At 39.0% G+C, this 17,872-nt stretch overlaps 1 protein-coding gene and 1 long non-coding RNA gene across 2 annotated transcripts in view; one reads left to right on the top strand and one right to left on the bottom strand.

The window, feature by feature from the left end:
- The window catches only part of MTCL3 (MTCL family member 3), a gene marked incomplete at both ends in the record, with an annotated part of 28,341 nt that extends 16,058 nt beyond the window's left edge, over positions 1-12,283 (top strand). Inside the window, 3 exons of the mRNA XM_083856149.1 lie at positions 9,696-9,767; positions 10,367-11,542; positions 12,179-12,283. Coding sequence (XP_083712275.1) covers positions 9,696-9,767; positions 10,367-11,542; positions 12,179-12,283 — 1,353 coding nt within the window. The remainder of the gene's footprint in view (positions 1-9,695; positions 9,768-10,366; positions 11,543-12,178) is intronic.
- Positions 1-17,872, bottom strand: part of LOC310907266 — a 371,251-nt gene that overhangs the window by 286,443 nt on the left and 66,936 nt on the right. The gene's annotated exons all lie outside the window — the stretch shown is intronic.

Below are 17,872 nucleotides of genomic sequence, written 5' to 3' on the forward strand. Positions count from 1 at the left end.
ATGCCCCAGGTCTATGCTTCTATTAAATATCTGATAAGATGTAAAGAAGGACGCAGACTCTTTTCAGTGATGTTCAGCAACAGGACAAGAACAAACTTTTGTGTGAAGGTGCTCAAACACTGAACTCTTTGCCTATAGAGGATTCCATCTCTGGAGAAATCCAAGACTGCACAGGACAAGGCCCTGAGAAGCTGTTGTTTCTGCTCTGAGCAGCGGGAACTGGACTAGATCTTCAGGGGTTGTGAGAGACTGGACTATTAAATGATTAATGACTCAAAAAATCTGCCTTTGCTGAGGCCAGTTGTGGGGGCTGGTCGTAACAGAGGTCTCTTTCAGCCTCAACTGTTCTGAACTGTTCTTGTTAACAACAAGCAGAATCTATTTTCCCATTTTGCAGTGGAGCACACAAGGGGTAGAAAAGGTCTCTTCTGGGAGAAAGGAAATGGTTTCCAGGTCGCTTCTGCTAAATAGGAGAGCTCAAGGTGTTTCGAAGCAGACTTGTTTTTTTGAGGCAAAACACAGTGAATGAACAGGAGATCTGAGGAAGCTACATGCTTTCAAGCAGGGCATTTTCCCTGCAGCACTGATATTGCACAGTGGTTTGTGCCTCTCCTTGTGTTTTGTGTCATACAGCTGTACATTGTGTGTCTGTGTGCAAAGTACTGAATCTCCATCAGGCACACACCTCATGTACAGTATGGGAGCGAGGCAGGAAGAGCTAAGTGCAGCAAGGGAAATATTGTTCACATACAGTGGTGGGGAAAGCTGCCCAACAAACAGCTTCTGTGTATCATTGTTCAAGGCAGCCAGCTGATTCTTCATAAACAGAGGTTGTGCTTTACCTCTGAACCACTCTGGAAGAATATGACACTTCTTTTCTTTTAGACCCTCTCATTTGCACACATTTATAGCTATATGCTATAGTGTATGCCACTTGACAGGGACGACACCCAACTATAGTTGTGCTGGGTTCTGTGGTCAGCTCAGCAGCTCTTCTGCATCATGTGGGATCAATGCTAGCCAGGAACAAGAGCACCAGGTTTTTGATGTTTTGGGTTTCTTTTTCACTTACTTCAGTGTTCATAGTATCAAGAAATGCAACCTTCTGGCATTTGAGAAGTTCAGATTTTGGTAATGTTCTATAGCTAAGTGTTCCAAGTATTGCATTACTTATTTTGAAGGGCAGTGGATTAACCTCTTAGTTGTGCAGGTGTGCTTTTTTGAAGTGTTTGTTTCTGCTTAGATTTTTTGACATATGATGTGATTTCCCCTCTTTCCCTCTCATTGCTAGTATTAACAATTGCATATACATCAAGATGTGTAGAATAAAACCTGCAGGTATCAAGTCTGCTTTGCTTTCCCTGATCCTGGTTGCATGATTGTTTTAATTGGCTTTGGCTAGCTTAGCAATGAATCCAGGTTAGGATAACAGAAAAGCCCTTTGCTTAGGTCATGGATAAGTACTTGCACTTAAAAGGTATTTGCCACACATCTGTTCCCATCAGTGTTGTCTGTAATGAGAGGACTCTACATCTCTGCAAAGCATGACTGATCATAACATGCAACTGCCCTGATTACCATCAGTCTCTTAAATTACAGGCTAGTCTGAATTGTTTTAAATCTACAGATGCTAGCAGTTTAAATCTTTGATTAAATGATTAATTAGAAGCACCAGTAACAGTCCTTCAGAGAGACTTTTGAACTGGCATATTGCCTTGCTCATACATATAAGATGCACTCAGAGGTTTATTTTTCTTATGATGTGCTTCTAAGAGTATTGTTGCTCAGTTCCCAAATTTTGGTCAAGTTTCATGTGTTCCAAAATTATGAGGGCAGAACTGTCTTATGTAATAAACCAGTCTGGTCTTCTGAATAATGCAGGTCATAAAAACCCCAGCTATTTTATTTGAACTGGTGCCTACTTTTCAGAAAAGGGTGTTGGTCTATGTTAAAAATTGACAGCTGATAACAGTCTACAGCTGTTCCTAAACTGTCCCAGTAATAGGTAAAATTTGCACCTCCCTTCTCATCTGAGTTTGTTCAAAGATACTTACCAAGCAGGAAACATTCTTTCTGCCTTGCTAAATTCAAGAATCCAGCATCAATGTTTTGATGTTTTTTGGTTTTTTTTCTTAGTTTAAAGTCTTCATGCTTAGGATTGATATCACTTAGCCGTGTAAAAGTTAAGCATTTAACCTAGGTTAGTAATTTGACATCCCTCAGAGGAGAAACCCAGGCACTACTTGGAAGTGAATCTTTCCACTTGTCTGAGGCTGGTTTGGTTCTGTGGAGAGGCACATCATTTCTAGTTACTGCACAGTGAACCTCAGTTTTGATACCTACATCCCATATTAATAAACTTTTTGGTCAAAAAATTATACCTCAATATAATTTAAGGTGATCATTGGCTGTGATCCTGCAGGTTTTTTTCAGAGATGTGGATTTTCAAGAGATCTTCTCTATTCTCTAGCCTGCTCTCCTGTTGTCTTAGTGTGGTTTTTATTCCTTGTTCTTACATCTTCATATTTAGTCATATAAAAATGATATTATTTGACTGCACAAAGATTTGTATCAGACCTTGCTTTTCAATATTTAGTGTTTCTCCAACCTTTACCCTGCAGTCTTAATCCAGTGTTATTTTATGAGTCTTCTTTCTAGTTAGCAAGTAAAAATGTTAATAAGAGTAGGACCTAGAATTGATTCTTGCATAACCCCATTAGAGCTGCTGTGGTATTAATTTGCAGGTGATTTGCTGGTTCAGTGACATTTATAATAAATGCTGAAGAGTCAAATATTTGTTCATGATAGCTAATTAAAAATACATTCCAGTGATCAAATATTTATAATGAGTGGAAGACTGTCAAACTTCTTTTCAGAATGAGATTTTCACATTTCTAGCAAAGGGAACATTTAAATAATAGTTTTAGGTCAACCTCTACGTTAAAGTTTTATGTCAGCCTAAGAGTCACAGCCCCTTCCCTTGCTGGGAATAAGCATTTCCCATAAGAACCTGAGCAAGTTTCAGTGTAGGGGAATAGTCATTATTGAGGAGTGCAGGACATGGGGATCCAGTGACGAGTCTTATGAACTTCTTCAAGTTAGTGAAGCAGTTGGACACTCTGCTTATCCAGGGCTGCAATATCTTCCCTCCCCTCATCTCCATCTTTGCATTGTTGAAATACCAGAAAAAGTATTGTATGCAGGCTTAGGTTATGTCAGATCAGACTGGTACCAGAGTGAGAAAAGTAGGTGGGGGGCTGTCCAAACTTATGAAACACCTTTCTTCCATTTCAGGTCTTAGTCTCCATGACTTATTTTTTCTAGAGCACCTTCTTTACATGAACTGCTCATCAAAATGTATTTAATTTGTGGCTGGATCACCCTGGCATGACTTCAGAGCACTGCAGAGTCTGTTCCTCTGTTTTCAATGAAAACTTTCCAAACATCTTTGAAACTTCCCCATATGTTGTATTACAGAAAATATTTTTCAGCCAATTTACAGAGAGTTAGCTTTACAAAAGAGCTTCCCCAAGTAAACACAGACAAAAGAAGAGACCAAGAGTAACAGAAGACTCCTATTTATAGTCAGAGGACAGAGTAGTGATTGCTGAGAAGTAATAGCTGGATTTCTTTCTCCTGTTAATAGAAAATCTTCTGGTCACTGCTCAGGCTTCAAGACCAAATGCTGATTTCAGAATTTTTCCTACCTGAATTAATCTTCAATTTTTGCATCCTTTCAAATGAACTCTAAAATCTGATTTTTTGGTGAGATGTTCCCATAAGTGGAAGTTGTCAGAAGTGCACAGTCTCAGAGGGAGAGTTTCAAAGCTCCTCTCTCTGCTGTGCACTACTGATGTACCTGGATGTGCCTGTGTCTGATGCTGTCCCACCCTGTGAATCCACGTGAGGGACTGTAAGTGTTGTCTGTGCCTTTAATGCAACTCTTGGGTATCAAATGAGTATGAACACCAATGGACATGTGTGATCAGCCCACAACTTTGCAGAACAGACTTCTCTATACATTTCCAGTGAGCAGTGTAGAGGTGCACACTATGTGCAGAACCATTCTTGTTTTCCCTCTCACTATTTTTCATTTTGACACAAACCTTTTTTGTTGGGATGCTGTAACTGCACTTTGGTTAATATATTTGCATTTGTGTAACCAAGGCAATGAACCTAATCTGGTTGGTGACATTTTCCCTTTCTCATGAAAACCTATTTGTATTCTCTTCTAACATACCCTTCTAAGACAGAAAAACTCTTCATGGTACCAGGTGTGAGAAAAAACACTTTACATTTGATAAAATCTCATATGTGTTTCATTCATAATTGCCATATACATATCTGTGCCTGTGATTATTGCTATTGTTATGTGGTAGTGGTTTTAACTGTGTTGACATGCTGTCTGTCATGCTGTCAGTCCCAGATAAAGGTTGGAGCAGTGCATCATACCAGGCATTGTGCGAACCCTGACAAAAAGACTGAATCTCTTCTCTCAGAACAGACAAATAGCAGAGCTGCAAATAAACACCAACTTAGGAAGTCCTAGGAAGAGTTTAACTAGCATCAGTATGGAGTACAATAACTTATTCCTGCACTTGCATTTCAAAATATTCATGATGTTCTGAGATCATCTTTTGCATTTCAGGATTAGGGAGCCAAGTGTAAGATTATTGTGATTTCTGCATCTATAACAAAGCCTAGTAGGATAGCATTGGGATATAACTGTGTCTAGCTCTTCCATGTTTTGAAAGGTTCAAATGGCACAAGACCTCTTCCTCCTCCGAGAAATTGCTTTTGCTGTTTTGTGATATCCTGGTGGATGAAGGAGTGTGTAATAACAGAAAGCAAAGTATAGTTTGGATGGCTACTTGACCAGGATGTGAGAGGTTTGAAAAAGCAGCTTTCATCATCTGTCATTTTTTTGAATAAGGAAAAGAAGGAAGCAAATGTAATGCAAGCATAAATATGTGGCTTCAGTTATGCACTGCAAAGAATGCCTTTGCCTAGTTATATCACAAGAGTTACTATGATATGCTCTAACAATGTGGTTTTAGTGCAAACTGCAAAAGGTTTCTCTAGGTAAAGTGCAAATATTGCATAATTTTTTTCTTCTTTATTTTTTTTTCTTATTTAGTTGATAAATAAATAATGGTAAAGGATCTGAAAGTGATAACTGAAATAACTCCTAAATAAATGCAAATGAAAAAATACAAATATCGGAGGTCAGCTTCTCTTTTCTCTTCTATAATATGAAGTCATTCAAGTACATGAGAGCTATTTCTCTCTCTAGTGAAGTAGTAAAAATTGTTTCCATTTTTTATTGCTCCTCAGCAGTGTTTTTGAAATGAACCAGTTTAAATATGAAGAGAGTGGTACAGCTAATAGGGATATGCTTAGTGTTTGCTTTGTGGTCAGGTAGGCTGTACGTTTTGCATCTCAGTTATCCTCTACTTTTTCATTTGTGACTTAATTTTGCAAGCAAGTAGAATACAGAAATACTCAAGATTTCTGCTCTTGCATGGTGGTGGAAGGAGTGAAGTATTGTATCGTTCTTGTACTTGTGCCAATGACAGACAAAGCCCAGGTCTTGAGCTGGCAAATTGCTGGCAAATTACACTAAGAGTTGCAGAATAAGGAAAACATTTTAAAAACAAAAATTATTTTTTTAATTGGAGAATATAAATATTCAATTTGCCAATGTGGATAGTGTCAATTTAGTTTTTACTACATTAGACCCAGTGGCAGAAAATAAAAAAATCTGTCTTGTGTCTGACTTGATCCAGCTCCATGAGTTACACAGCCATATTGATTAAAAGGAAAATGCAGAGAGACTTAGGGCAAATTTACATTTCCTTGGTCATAGTCACTCTGTGCCACACAGAGGCAAGTTTGTGCAGCCCAAAAATTGTTCAATATTCATCGACTTTTCAAGACTGTAAAGATGGTGTTAGGTTTACCCTGATTTTTGAAAGCTCTGCCGATGTTTCACAGCAGCTGGGAGTCAGCTAACCATAGCCAAGCACAGTTTTGTGCAGATGAGAAGGTTTGTGGTAGCTGTGGAGATTCAAGGAGCTGCACAACCTTTACCCTGTTCTTTGAGGAGGGATAAGGGCTGTTATGGGGCCCCTGTGCATGCTTAAATCCCTTGATGTGTCAGGAATTCCTCGTGAGTTTGCCTACCATGATTTTTAGATAATATATCTCTAGATCAGACTTGAAATAATGAAACCTAAGCATCTTGAAAGATCTTGGTAGGTTTTGCTTAAGAATTCTTAATTATTTGCTGAGATATTTATTTTAGCTTAGAACCAGGTAGAAAGAATTTGGATATTAAATACTATAATATTCTAGCTTTCCTGCTCCATGGAGTGTGATGCTATTATGTTTGTATTGTGTTATTCTCAGAGTAGATTTCAGGTCTCTTTACACCTGAAAAGCACTGAGCATGACAGGTGATATTAGGACTGCACATTTGGCTTGCAATTTAGGGCTGGCAAGAGAAGGATGGTACCATCTTGAGAAGTGCTTAGCATCTCCAGCAAGACATTGGAAAAACTCCAGTGAAGGTCACTGGAGAATTGATGCTGCTGAGCACCACAATAGAATTGCTCTTTGTGTGTGATCTGGTTTGCATCCAATACAAACCTTATCTGCAGCCTTATCTAGGCTGTGGATACTTCTGAATAGGATTTTTTAATTATATGGAAAAAAAGGTTATCTGAGCCCACAAACTGTCCTTCACAACAAACTCTCAAAACCAGTTCTAGCGTATGAAGGGCAGATTTTTTGCTACAGTTGAGAAGGCAGCAGAGGTGGCTTTTAGTGACAAGCAATGTGCAGACAATTTTAGTAGTGTCCAGTCTTGGTTTAGTATAAAGATTTATGTGCAGGAGTCTGAGTTGCTATTTTTTGGTTCTGCCATATGTTAGTTTGAACTTTTTTTTTTCTTTTTCCATTTTGCTGCAATGAATTTCATTACTTATTTCATTAGCAGCAATTATATTTTCATGTTGAAAATTGAACTGGAAGACTGCAGTAGTACAAGGCTTGAGAGAATTGATAGAAAGAGTAGCCACCGTAAATTGTGAAATGCACATCTAGAAGAAACTCTCAAAAATTAGTATTTATAGCAAAAAATTAATGTTCATAGCAGAATACACCTCTTGATATGTTGGCATTCTTTGTTTAGTATGGTATTGCCATTGCTTCAGTGCCCTGACATCATGCTGTGGGACACTGATTGTGAGGGTGTTATCTGTCAGCTGAGATGTGTGAGATCTTAACCTCTAGTGATCAGAAATTGTCTCATGGTGTTTTTCATATGAAAAGAGATCATACCAATTCCAGCTGAGCCTAATCTGCTTACCCACATCATCCTGCTAATTGAATTGTACATGTTCTTTATTGTTTCTGCTATAAAATTTTTCTAAATGCTGGGATTTTGTTGGTGAACAATACAAGCTCTGGAGGGTTGGTTGTAATTCAAGTAGAGCAGAATAGAAAGTAATGCCTAATCATCACATAGCCGCAACTACTATTGTAACTAGAATGTTGCCATCTTGACTACTAAAAGGAACACCAAAAATATAGAGCAAGAAAGGAGAAAAGGTGGGTTTTGTTTCACATCAAACCTAGAGAAGTACTTTTTCTTATCTCTTTTACATTCTGAAAAGTCGTAGGGTACAAAAGAAGATTAGTCCCAGTATTCCGGAATTTCATTATTTCTGGAGAGAAACTGAGCTTAAAAGGGTGAGCAAAGGCATTTAGGAAATAAGGCAGAAATATAGTTTAGCTTATTTGTTATTTAGCTTATAGCTTATTTGTTTGTTTATTATTATTATTGTTATCAGTGGGTGATATTAGCATAAATATGGGGCAAGGAAAAGTTTCCAGTGTAAACTGATTTGAAAAGGATTTTGCAAAGTGGTGATACATAGTACTATAGTTAATGGTGATGCAGAGGAGGAACCTACTCCTTTGAAAGTTTAGGGCTTTATAAACTTGCCCATTCTAAAAGAAAACAACAAAACAACCCTTCCAAAAATCCATGTACCATTTCTACAACAGGATAACTTGTGGGTGACTCTGGAAAAGAACCATTTTGTTTGTAGACTGGGTCTCAAATTGCTGGGTTTATACTTTAAGGGAAAACTGAGTTAATTGAACTATTTTCATGTATTTTCTGGATTCCATTAGAAGCCTGTGTTTTACAGCTATCCAGCTATGATCTTTGATTTGTTTTATTGTTTGGTCTACTAAGAGCATTCAATGTTTCTGCAAGAGACATAAAAATTTGATTTACATGTGAGTGTTTCTATGGCGTTAACTTTTCCTTTTGAGTGAGCAGTCCATGAGTGTAGGAATTTTTAACAGAGTTGATCTGCGGAAGAAAGAGGATGATTGGTACCAGCAGGCAAATGGTGCACAGGATTGTTATGTGCAGCATACCCACTCACTGTACTCTGTTTCTTGAGGATTATGAACATATTTTAATTCCCAGTCTGCAGAACTGGATGGCTTTTAGATAGAGCTAGATTCTCCCCCAGCTGGTGGAGGGAAATGTATGTTTCTCAAAGGATTTTTCTATCAGAGTGTAATCTCAGAGGGAGATGGTGTTGGTTATATCACTGTCCTGCCTTGGGGCCTACAGTTTACCTGGGGAACACAAAAACTGGGAACAGCTGCAAGAGGGGTGTTATGTATTAGCATATTCTCTCATTCATTTGCCTGTCTCCCGCTGTTTTCTTGATGATCAGTATTGAGTGTTGTCAGTGGGATGGTGGCAGTTGTTTTCCACTGCTGCTGCTTTTCCATAACGAAGTTTCTGCTGTCAGCAGCTCCGAGGTTTTTGCTGGATGCACTAACTGGCTTCAATCCCAGTGCATCCTGCTCTGAAAGCAGGAGTTTCTTGTCTACTCTCTCAGGCTACATAGCAGATGAGAGGAGACCGAAAAATCTCACTCATATGGTTGTACAGACCTGTGTTTGTTTGTTTTGTGTGTTTCTGTTCTTGAGCTGGTATGATTTATTTCTCTTTAGAAGTTTGTAGTCCAAGCAGTTTTAAATGGCATTTACTTGAATATGATCTGAAAGGAGAACAAGGTGTGACCAGAGCTGTGTGTGAGTTTGTCCCCAGTGTACACTTAGGGAGGTGTGACTGCAGTACACTGCAAACTTAAAGCCTGAGGGTGGGACACAGAGAAAGGTGTGCTTGTAGATACACACTGGAGTCAGATCTCAGTGGCACTGCTTTGTGTAGCTGTCCTACCATGAAGTCTAAGACTAAGGCTTTTTTAAAGTCCCTTGACCCCACCAAAAGGGAATATCGAATGGGCAAACTGGGTTTCACTGCCTGTCTCAGCTTTCCCATCTGTAAGGTAGCACTTGGGATGCCTGTTTTCTTACCACCCTTGTCATGTGTTAAGCATTCGTAATGCACTAGTCTTAAAATCTGTTGAATAAAAAAGGTAACAGACTGATTAAGCTAAAAACTTATTTGTGTGCCGTTGCTGTTTCATTTTTGGGCGATGGCATCTTTCCTCTATATTTGGTATCTCAAAAAATTACAGTAAATTAATTCCTTTATAGTTGCATTTGATTTGCTATATTTTAAAATTAATGATATACAAATTATATACATCTTTAGCATACCTTTAGAAAATTCAGTGCATATCCTTTTGTTGTAATTGCAGCAATCACTGAAAAGGAGAGGAAGCAAAGACCTACCAAAATCAGAAAAAAAGTCACAGCAGACACCAACAGAGGTATGTTGCAGTAACTGTAGCCTTGTGGAGACTTCAGGGAACTATGGAAATGGGGTACATGGTTTACATATTTGTACTTGGCTTGCTTTTTGGTTTGCCCTTTGTTTTCCTGTATGCTGTGAAATGGAAGAGCTCTTACCCCAGATCTGCAGTCAGACACCACTAATCTCAAGGACCACCTGAGGAAACCTGGTGCTGTAACAGAACCCACCACCTCTCGCCTACTCTGTATTTTAGGCAAACTAAATGGCAGCAGCAGTGAAACAAGATTTATAGGCTCTATTTGTGCTGACTTCAGGATTTTTTGAACACTGTGAAGTCTGATAATGTTGCAAGCATAGAAAATACGAGTTTTTTTACAAGCCCCCTTTTTCTCACCCCCCAAGGTACTTCTGGGGACTGTGCAAATTTTAGTCACAAGTAAAATAGTATTTCCCCCTCTTTAATTTATTGATCAATGAAAAAAATATTTCAGGAAAATATCTTAGTATCTAAAGCCATGTACCTGTGATTGCTAATCTTGTAAGTTAAGGCAATCCACTGGAGGTCTCCTGCTTGACTTCAAGTTTCTTCAAATACTGATTTTTTCTTTTCCTAAGGATGACAATGAAGACCTGAAATGCCAGCTACAGTTTGTCAAAGAAGAAGCAGCCTTGATGAGGAAGAAAATGGCTAAAATTGATAAAGAGAAGGACAGATTTGAACATGAGCTGCAAAAATACAGATCATTTTATGGGGATTTGGACAGTCCCTTGCCAAAAGGTGAAGCAGGTGGGCCGCCTACCACAAGAGAAGCTGAGCTCAAGCTTCGATTGAGGCTTGTGGAGGAGGAAGCTAACATTCTTGGGAGGAAAATAGTGGAACTAGAAGTAGAAAACAGAGGACTGAAAGCAGAGCTTGATGATTTAAGAGGAGATGATTTCTCAGGGACCACTAACCCACTCCTGGGAGAGCAAAATGAGTCCCTGTCAGAATTACGACAGCATTTGCAGCTCGTAGAAGATGAAACAGAATTGCTGAGGAGAAATGTAGCTGATTTAGAAGAACAAAACAAACGCATAACAGCTGAGCTGAACAAATACAAGTACAAGTCGGGGGCCCACGAGAGCTCTAGGCACCATGATAATGCCAAGACAGAAGCGTTACAGGAGGAGCTGAAAGCTGCACGGATGCAGATCAACGAGCTGAGTGGCAAAGTCATGCAGCTCCAGTATGAGAACAGAGTCCTAATGTCCAACATGCAGCGCTACGACCTGGCCTCCCATCTCGGGATCCGCGGCAGCCCTAGGGACAGCGACGCAGAAAGCGACGCGGGAAAAAAGGAGAGCGATGACGATTCCCGCCCCCCTCACCGCAAAAGGGAAGGTCCCATCGGCGGGGAGAGCGACTCAGAAGAGGTGCGCAACATCCGGTGCCTGACTCCCACCAGGTCTTTTTATCCAACGCCGTCCGGGTGGCAGAAAAGCTTCACCGACAGGCAGCAGATGAAGGACATTCGCTCTGAGGCGGAGCGGCTGGGCAAGACAATAGATCGCCTGATTGCCGACACGAGCACCATCATCACGGAGGCGAGAATTTATGTAGCTAATGGGGACCTCTTTGGACTGATGGACGAGGAGGACGATGGCAGCAGGATACGTGAGCACGAGCTTCTGTACCGGATCAATGCGCAGATGAAGGCCTTCAGGAAAGAGCTCCAGGCTTTCATCGACAGGCTCGAAGTTCCAAAGTCTTCGGACGACCGAAGTGCGGATGAACCTTTGTCAGTGAGTCAGGTAGACTTTTACTTATTACGGCCTACAGGTAAAAAGGCTCTGCCAAGCAAATTAAACCTCAAATTGGATTTGTGGCACGAAAAGAAAATTCTTTATCCCACGCAGTGGACAAAAATCACTGTTTCTTATATTACTTAAAATCCTCATTTGGCCATATGGAAACATATTCTACCAATACCATTGTTTGTGAACAGGGAATTAATATGGTCTCCTGGAAATTAAAGTTATGCTCCAGGAGGTAGAATATTTTACTTCTTTCTGGCTTTGCAATTGCATTTGATGGTGTTGGGCCTTCATTGCCATTAAAGGCAGTGCAAACAGTATTTTTGGTACATATGAACATGATTCATAAATGGACATGGTTGTTTTCTTAGTGGATGGGTTCCTAATAAATGAATAAAAGGAAAATTTTATTAATTTTAAGCAGGAAGAAATACTTAATTTCAAAAATTGTAGAGAATATGACAAAACACAGATTAAAAGAAATCATGCAAATCTACTTTATGGAGTCACAGAGGCACACAGTAATGTGAATATTGTAATTGCTGTAATAGATTGCATCTTGTTGAAGGCCTGTTAATAACTGCTTGCATGCAGCAGTAACCAGCATCTTTGTTGTGGTTTGTTTTTGTGCAGAATTATTTCAGAGAGGTTTTGGGGAGCAAACTCCTTGCTGACTCAAGATCTTTTGCCATGAAAAATGAAAATTATGTACCCTTATCTTATCATGCAATCCTATAGTTGGCATATCTTGTTATTGTTAATGAAGTTATCCAATGTTTTGTAAGTCTCTTGTTGTGTTAATTTATTTTGTGCTGTCTTGCTAGTTTACAGTCAAAGTAGTTGCCAGGTGAAGCTGAAAGCTATTCTTATTCCTATGCTGACTAATTAGTCTTTTGTTTCCTTGTATCAGAAAGTCACAGACGCAGTGAGTTTAAAGCTAATCAATTACTATACATGTATTGCATGAAATCAAACAGAGATGGCATTTAGCATGCTCACTTTCTGATCTAGCAGTAGTTCTGAGCTTGTAGAGCTCCCATTAGCTTAAAGGCAGAGTGCTGCATGGACTTACACAAATTTAAAACAAGCTAATTAGTACTTTCTCTAAATAAATAACAACAGTTGAACATTTAACAATTGGACGTTTCAGGGCTTGACCATGCAGAGCTCCTACTGAAGTAAATGGGAGATGGGCACTTGGTCCCTCCACAAGCATAGTCTGATTCACTATTTATTTTGTTGAAATTTTGGAGTTGCTATTCCATTAATTGACTGTTCTCTTTGTCTTTGTATTTACTTTCCCAGATGTTCCAGCCTATCATTTTACTTATTCTCATCCTTGTATTATTTTCATCCCTTTCATACACAACAATATTTAAACTTGTCTTCCTTTTTACACTGTTTTTTGTACTGTAAGTCATTCATCATTTACTGTTCATTGTAGTGTTATTTTCAGTTTGTTTATTTTGTCCACCCTCCAAGATAAGAAGTGCAAGAGTCATAGTTTCTGTAATAGCCACTGCTGTAAAAACACTGAAGACTACTTGTTTGCCAAAACCAAAGCCAAACCAAAAAACCTGCAAAAAAACACCAAAAAGTTGAATAGGAAACCTGCTCACCGTGGTATTCCAGGTAAGCAAACAGAAAATGGAATTTTTCACTTTGTCTGGTTTTATAATTTTTGAATAAAAATGCTCTGAGGACTGGAACCAATTTAATATTCATTAATTTGCACCAAATCAGACACAAAACAGAAATATGCAGAGTGGGTGTGAGGACTCTGTTACTTTCCTCTTCCCACTCCTAGAAAAAGAATTTGTATTCTAGCCACAAACAATTAGTAAAGCCACATTCTGTGTGTATTCTGCAGTTTTATGTCAGAGCTTGTATGTATATTTTGCATAATTGTGATGATGTTTTTCAGCACTGTATTATGGGAATTAGGCCCCAGAGAGGGGACAAAATCAAAGTGGTTGGTATATACAGCACTATATCTGGAACTGTGGCCAGGAGCTGGAGCCTCTGAGAATGAGATGCATGAGGAGAAGGTGTCAGAGTAGCTGAGGAGTCTTCTGAGAGATAGAGGCTGGCTGCATTCTCTCTGTGCTCTAGAAAAATGGCCATGGTTCAGTCTGACTTGAACTGATGGGGGTGGTGTAAGTCACCTTGGCTGGTGTTGAATTTGTCAGATAACTTTTCCTGGTCTGTGGCCACCATGGCCCTACATTCTCTCTCAGGATTTCAGCCTGAGTTCTGAATGGACATGGTAATTCTCGGTTTGCTGAGTGACCCCTGTCTAACCGTGCCATTGGTAGACAGTGACCACAGTGAGAGAAGCTTGTGGACATAGGTGTGCATCAGTAGTCACTGAGTATTCCTGTCTTGCCTGTGAGAGGCTGAAGTAAGAGTGCAGGTGACTCCTTTCTTTCTTTCACACTTACATAGGCAGCTCCTACAAGCAGTAGATCTCCCCACTACGAAAACCTCATCTGAAATGCCTGATGGAGCTCACTTTTCTGTTTTATTCAACCCATGCTGAAACCACTGAGTCTCACAAAAATGAATTCTCCAAAAGTGAACAAGTATGTGCATTGATAGCACTTCTTTTTCTGCAATTTCCATGTTGAATAATGTAGTAGTAAAGAGTGGTAATAAATAAAGCAGCTGTTTTTCTAGCTAGTGGTAAGGATTCCCTTTGATTTATCATGTTAACTCTCTGTTCACTTAATTCATTCCCCAGTGAGAACAGTTCAGCTCCATGCCTAGGTTGTGCTCTGCTACCTGAAGTAGTTGAGACATCATTTTGAGGGAAAATCCTCAGGGAGTGGCAAGAGATGGGGCAATATTTTTTTTTATTGTGAGAATAGAAAAAAATAGGAAAAATATTCATTATTAAAAAATACAGTATTTTTCTCTCTGTCTAGCTTTTCCTCAACATACTCTGCAGGTGCAGTAACCTTGATCAGCTAAATCACTCAACTCCTTGATTTAATCCAAATATCCATCATTATCAATTTTATAGCTAATGAGATGTCTAAATGAAATGATAATCAATATATGTGAGATTAATAGATAGCTTTAACTGGTTTCCCAGTTCAGGATAAAGTCAGGCATAAGTAATTCTGAGGAGTTTCTAAAATGATCTAATTTATGCAGTTACCTAAAATAAGTTCAACATATTAAAAGTATTATGGCAAGAGATGATCAAGCCATAATTCACAGTGAATTTCTGTAACTGGAGAAAGTCTTTTGTTTTTCAGCAGCTGCTGGAAATACTAGGGTTTTATCCCCCCATAGATTTGCAATTTGGACATTAAAAGTCCAATAATTTAAGGCTTAAACTTGTCATACCAAACCTTAGCAGAAGACTGACTTTTTCAGTTTCTTTCTGCTTTATTATCTCCTGTGGAGGAAAAACCAGTCATTTGTGTTTTCTTAAATGTTACTGACTCAATTTCCATAAGAGAGAAAAAATCATACTTAATCTAAGATCTGAAGTTCTGGCTAGTTTTTAACCCACACTTGCTTATATCTGTCTTGGTGTTATATATAATAAATATGAATAGAGAAGGTTTGATTTACAGAGAGTGTATCAGTAACAGTAATACTCTAAAGTAGTAATACACTGTATTCATACATTGAATAATAAATCTTGGAAAGTAATCAGGAAAGATTCGTTTCTTTCTCAGAAATCAGAAAAGGTAAAATGAATAACTGAGATGAGATAATCTCTGCACAGCACTGGCAATTACAACCCCATTGATTTCTCACAGTGTTTTTTTCCTTGCATAAAAGCTGGAGCTTTCCATCAGGCATCAACAAAGCAAAATCAAAGCTGAGACCTTTTGGGACATTTAGGGAACTGTTGCACAGGCAGCAATCGAAATTAAAGCACACCAAAGCATACAAAATTATTTTGGAGGCTCCCCACAGTCTTTAAATGTCTCATGAGTGAGGAGAATGGTGAGGAGCCTCACAGAGAAGTCTCAGTGAGAAATGAGATGTGTTTTTCTTGTCCTTTTGCGTTCAAGTTGAAGAGAGTGATTTGAGCTGCTGATCTGTTTCACACCAGATGTTGCACAACTTTAAAAGATGCTGAGAAAGCTAATGGAATGAGTATGGACATTTATCCACAGCCAGAAGATAAGATCTAGCCAAATAAATAAGTGTTCTATGTCTTGCTAAATAGAAATAACTTGATATTACGAAATGCAGTAATTATACTTGCCAAGAAAGGAAGCAGATTCTCCCCACCCAGTAACTGGCTTGCTGGGCAAAGGCCATCTCACAGGTGAGTGAGCAAATGCAGCTTGAATACATCAGCATCCTTCTAGCAGGACTGCATTGGAGTCAGACAGGGCAGAGACAGACAGAAAACTGCTGATTCACTGATTCTGCCTGCTGCACAGCTCAGAGTTCTGAAGAGAAATAGTAAGAAGAATATACATTTTGTTTGCATATGGCAAGGAACTGGATATGCCAGGTTGCCTATCAGTTGAAATCTCATTTAGCAGATTCACAGTTCCCATTTTGGAATATTCTGGTGAAATGTTAATGCTCTGGGGGAAAAAAGTCATTGAATTTGAACTGTGAGATTGCCTTAATTTAGCACTTCCCTGAAATATTAAATTTCTGTTTCCTATGTTCCCAGGGGATTTTATTCCATGTTCTTTCAAAAGGAAAAGGTCTTGCTTCTGTAGATCTAATTATGATATTTTTTCCCTTGTGGAAATTGGCACTATCTCCAATGAATTTGTATGTAATTTAGGGAACAGGTGTATTTTTTCCTTAAATGCTACAAGAAAAATTCAATTAAATTTGTTTCCTGTTTAGAACTGGCTCTGAATACCCTGACAAAACCCCTTTACAGATATTCTCTTTTACTACTGAAAAATTCCCATTATGTTATGGTTACCATTTTCTCCAGGCTCAGAGATATTTCTTTTAACCAAAAATATCCATGCCTGAAGCTCCAGTTGAGAGATAGAATAAGTGTCTGCTGACACATGTCACTAGTGCTTCAGAATCAAAACTAGAAGAGAGCAGGTGCCATAGTGCAGAAATATGCCTGGCAGTCAGAAAATAGAAAATTGCCAAAACCAAAAAATTGGCTGTCTAGATATGTGTTATAAAAAGAGATGAACTGCACATGAACTTCAGGAGTTGTTTACGAAAACAAGCAGAGCTTCAGGGTATTACATGCCCTTCTCCTTAATCACCCCAGAATCTGATAGGTGAGTAGGAGACTTCTAAAGGCATCAGTATCAGGGATGTAGTTCCCATTGGCTTACATTTCTGTCTCTGATTTAATGCCAGGGGAAGTGATATTCAAATCCAACTTTTGCCATTACACATGCAGTTGCCTATGGGGAAAATTACGGTGGCTCTATTTAAAGTAAACATCTAAAGTATCTGCCACCGATTTCCAATGTAACCTTGGAGCAGCGACATGACATAACACTTTGTTGGCTCTGTTTCCCCACTGAGTTATATCCTATTGCAGAAGCACACAACAGTAAGAGGAGACAGAGTTTGTATTCCCTTCTGCTCACTTCCCGTTGTATATATCCACTCCTGAGGTGTATATACCAGGATTATCAAAGAATCATCATTCAGGAATCTAATGGTGAGGTTGGGTTGATTGCAGTGACAGCATTGCCCTTCCTCCTTGTCACTAGCTTTTGTGGCCATAGCAGAATGAGTGTGCCATAACCAAGCTGGTGCAGCACAGCCAAAGATGCCATCAAGTGGTCTTGAGTGTATTTTGTTAGTCACTGCCCTGAGTATATGATCAGATTATAATCCATGCTAAAACTCATGCTGCTTTGTCTCTAGTCTTGCATGATGAAGAGAATTTTAACAGAGGTCTTGTTTAAAATGCCCTTGCAGCTTTTTTTTGAGCCACTAACTTCTGGCACAAGCAGTGTTGGTACCAGATATGGACAAAATATACTTTTCCTGTGGAAGCAATATGTTGGATGTAAAAAGCCTACAGCAGGCTTCCTGCTTATTTTATCTGTGCCAGATACCAAGAAGTCACATTTGCTGCTTTGTCTGCTGATGCTGGAGGAGGTCTCTGTTGAATAATTTCTTATCCTCAAAAGCAGAATTCTCTACTGCTACACTTAAAGATATGTAGAACAATGATTCCATGTTTTTACAACTCACTTCATGTTTTCTTTGTCTCACCTTTTCCATATTAGGATGAATTTAACATGTCCCTTTGGCTTATGAGGGGAGTCCAGGGCTTGTCTCCTAATGAGTGCCCGAATCTCACACATTTCTAATTCCTCACACTGGCAGAAATGTAGACTTTTGCCCAACTGA

This window comes from Zosterops lateralis, assembly GCF_965231275.1.
Source record: "Zosterops lateralis genome assembly, chromosome: 3".
Taxonomy (NCBI): Eukaryota; Metazoa; Chordata; class Aves; order Passeriformes; family Zosteropidae; genus Zosterops; species Zosterops lateralis.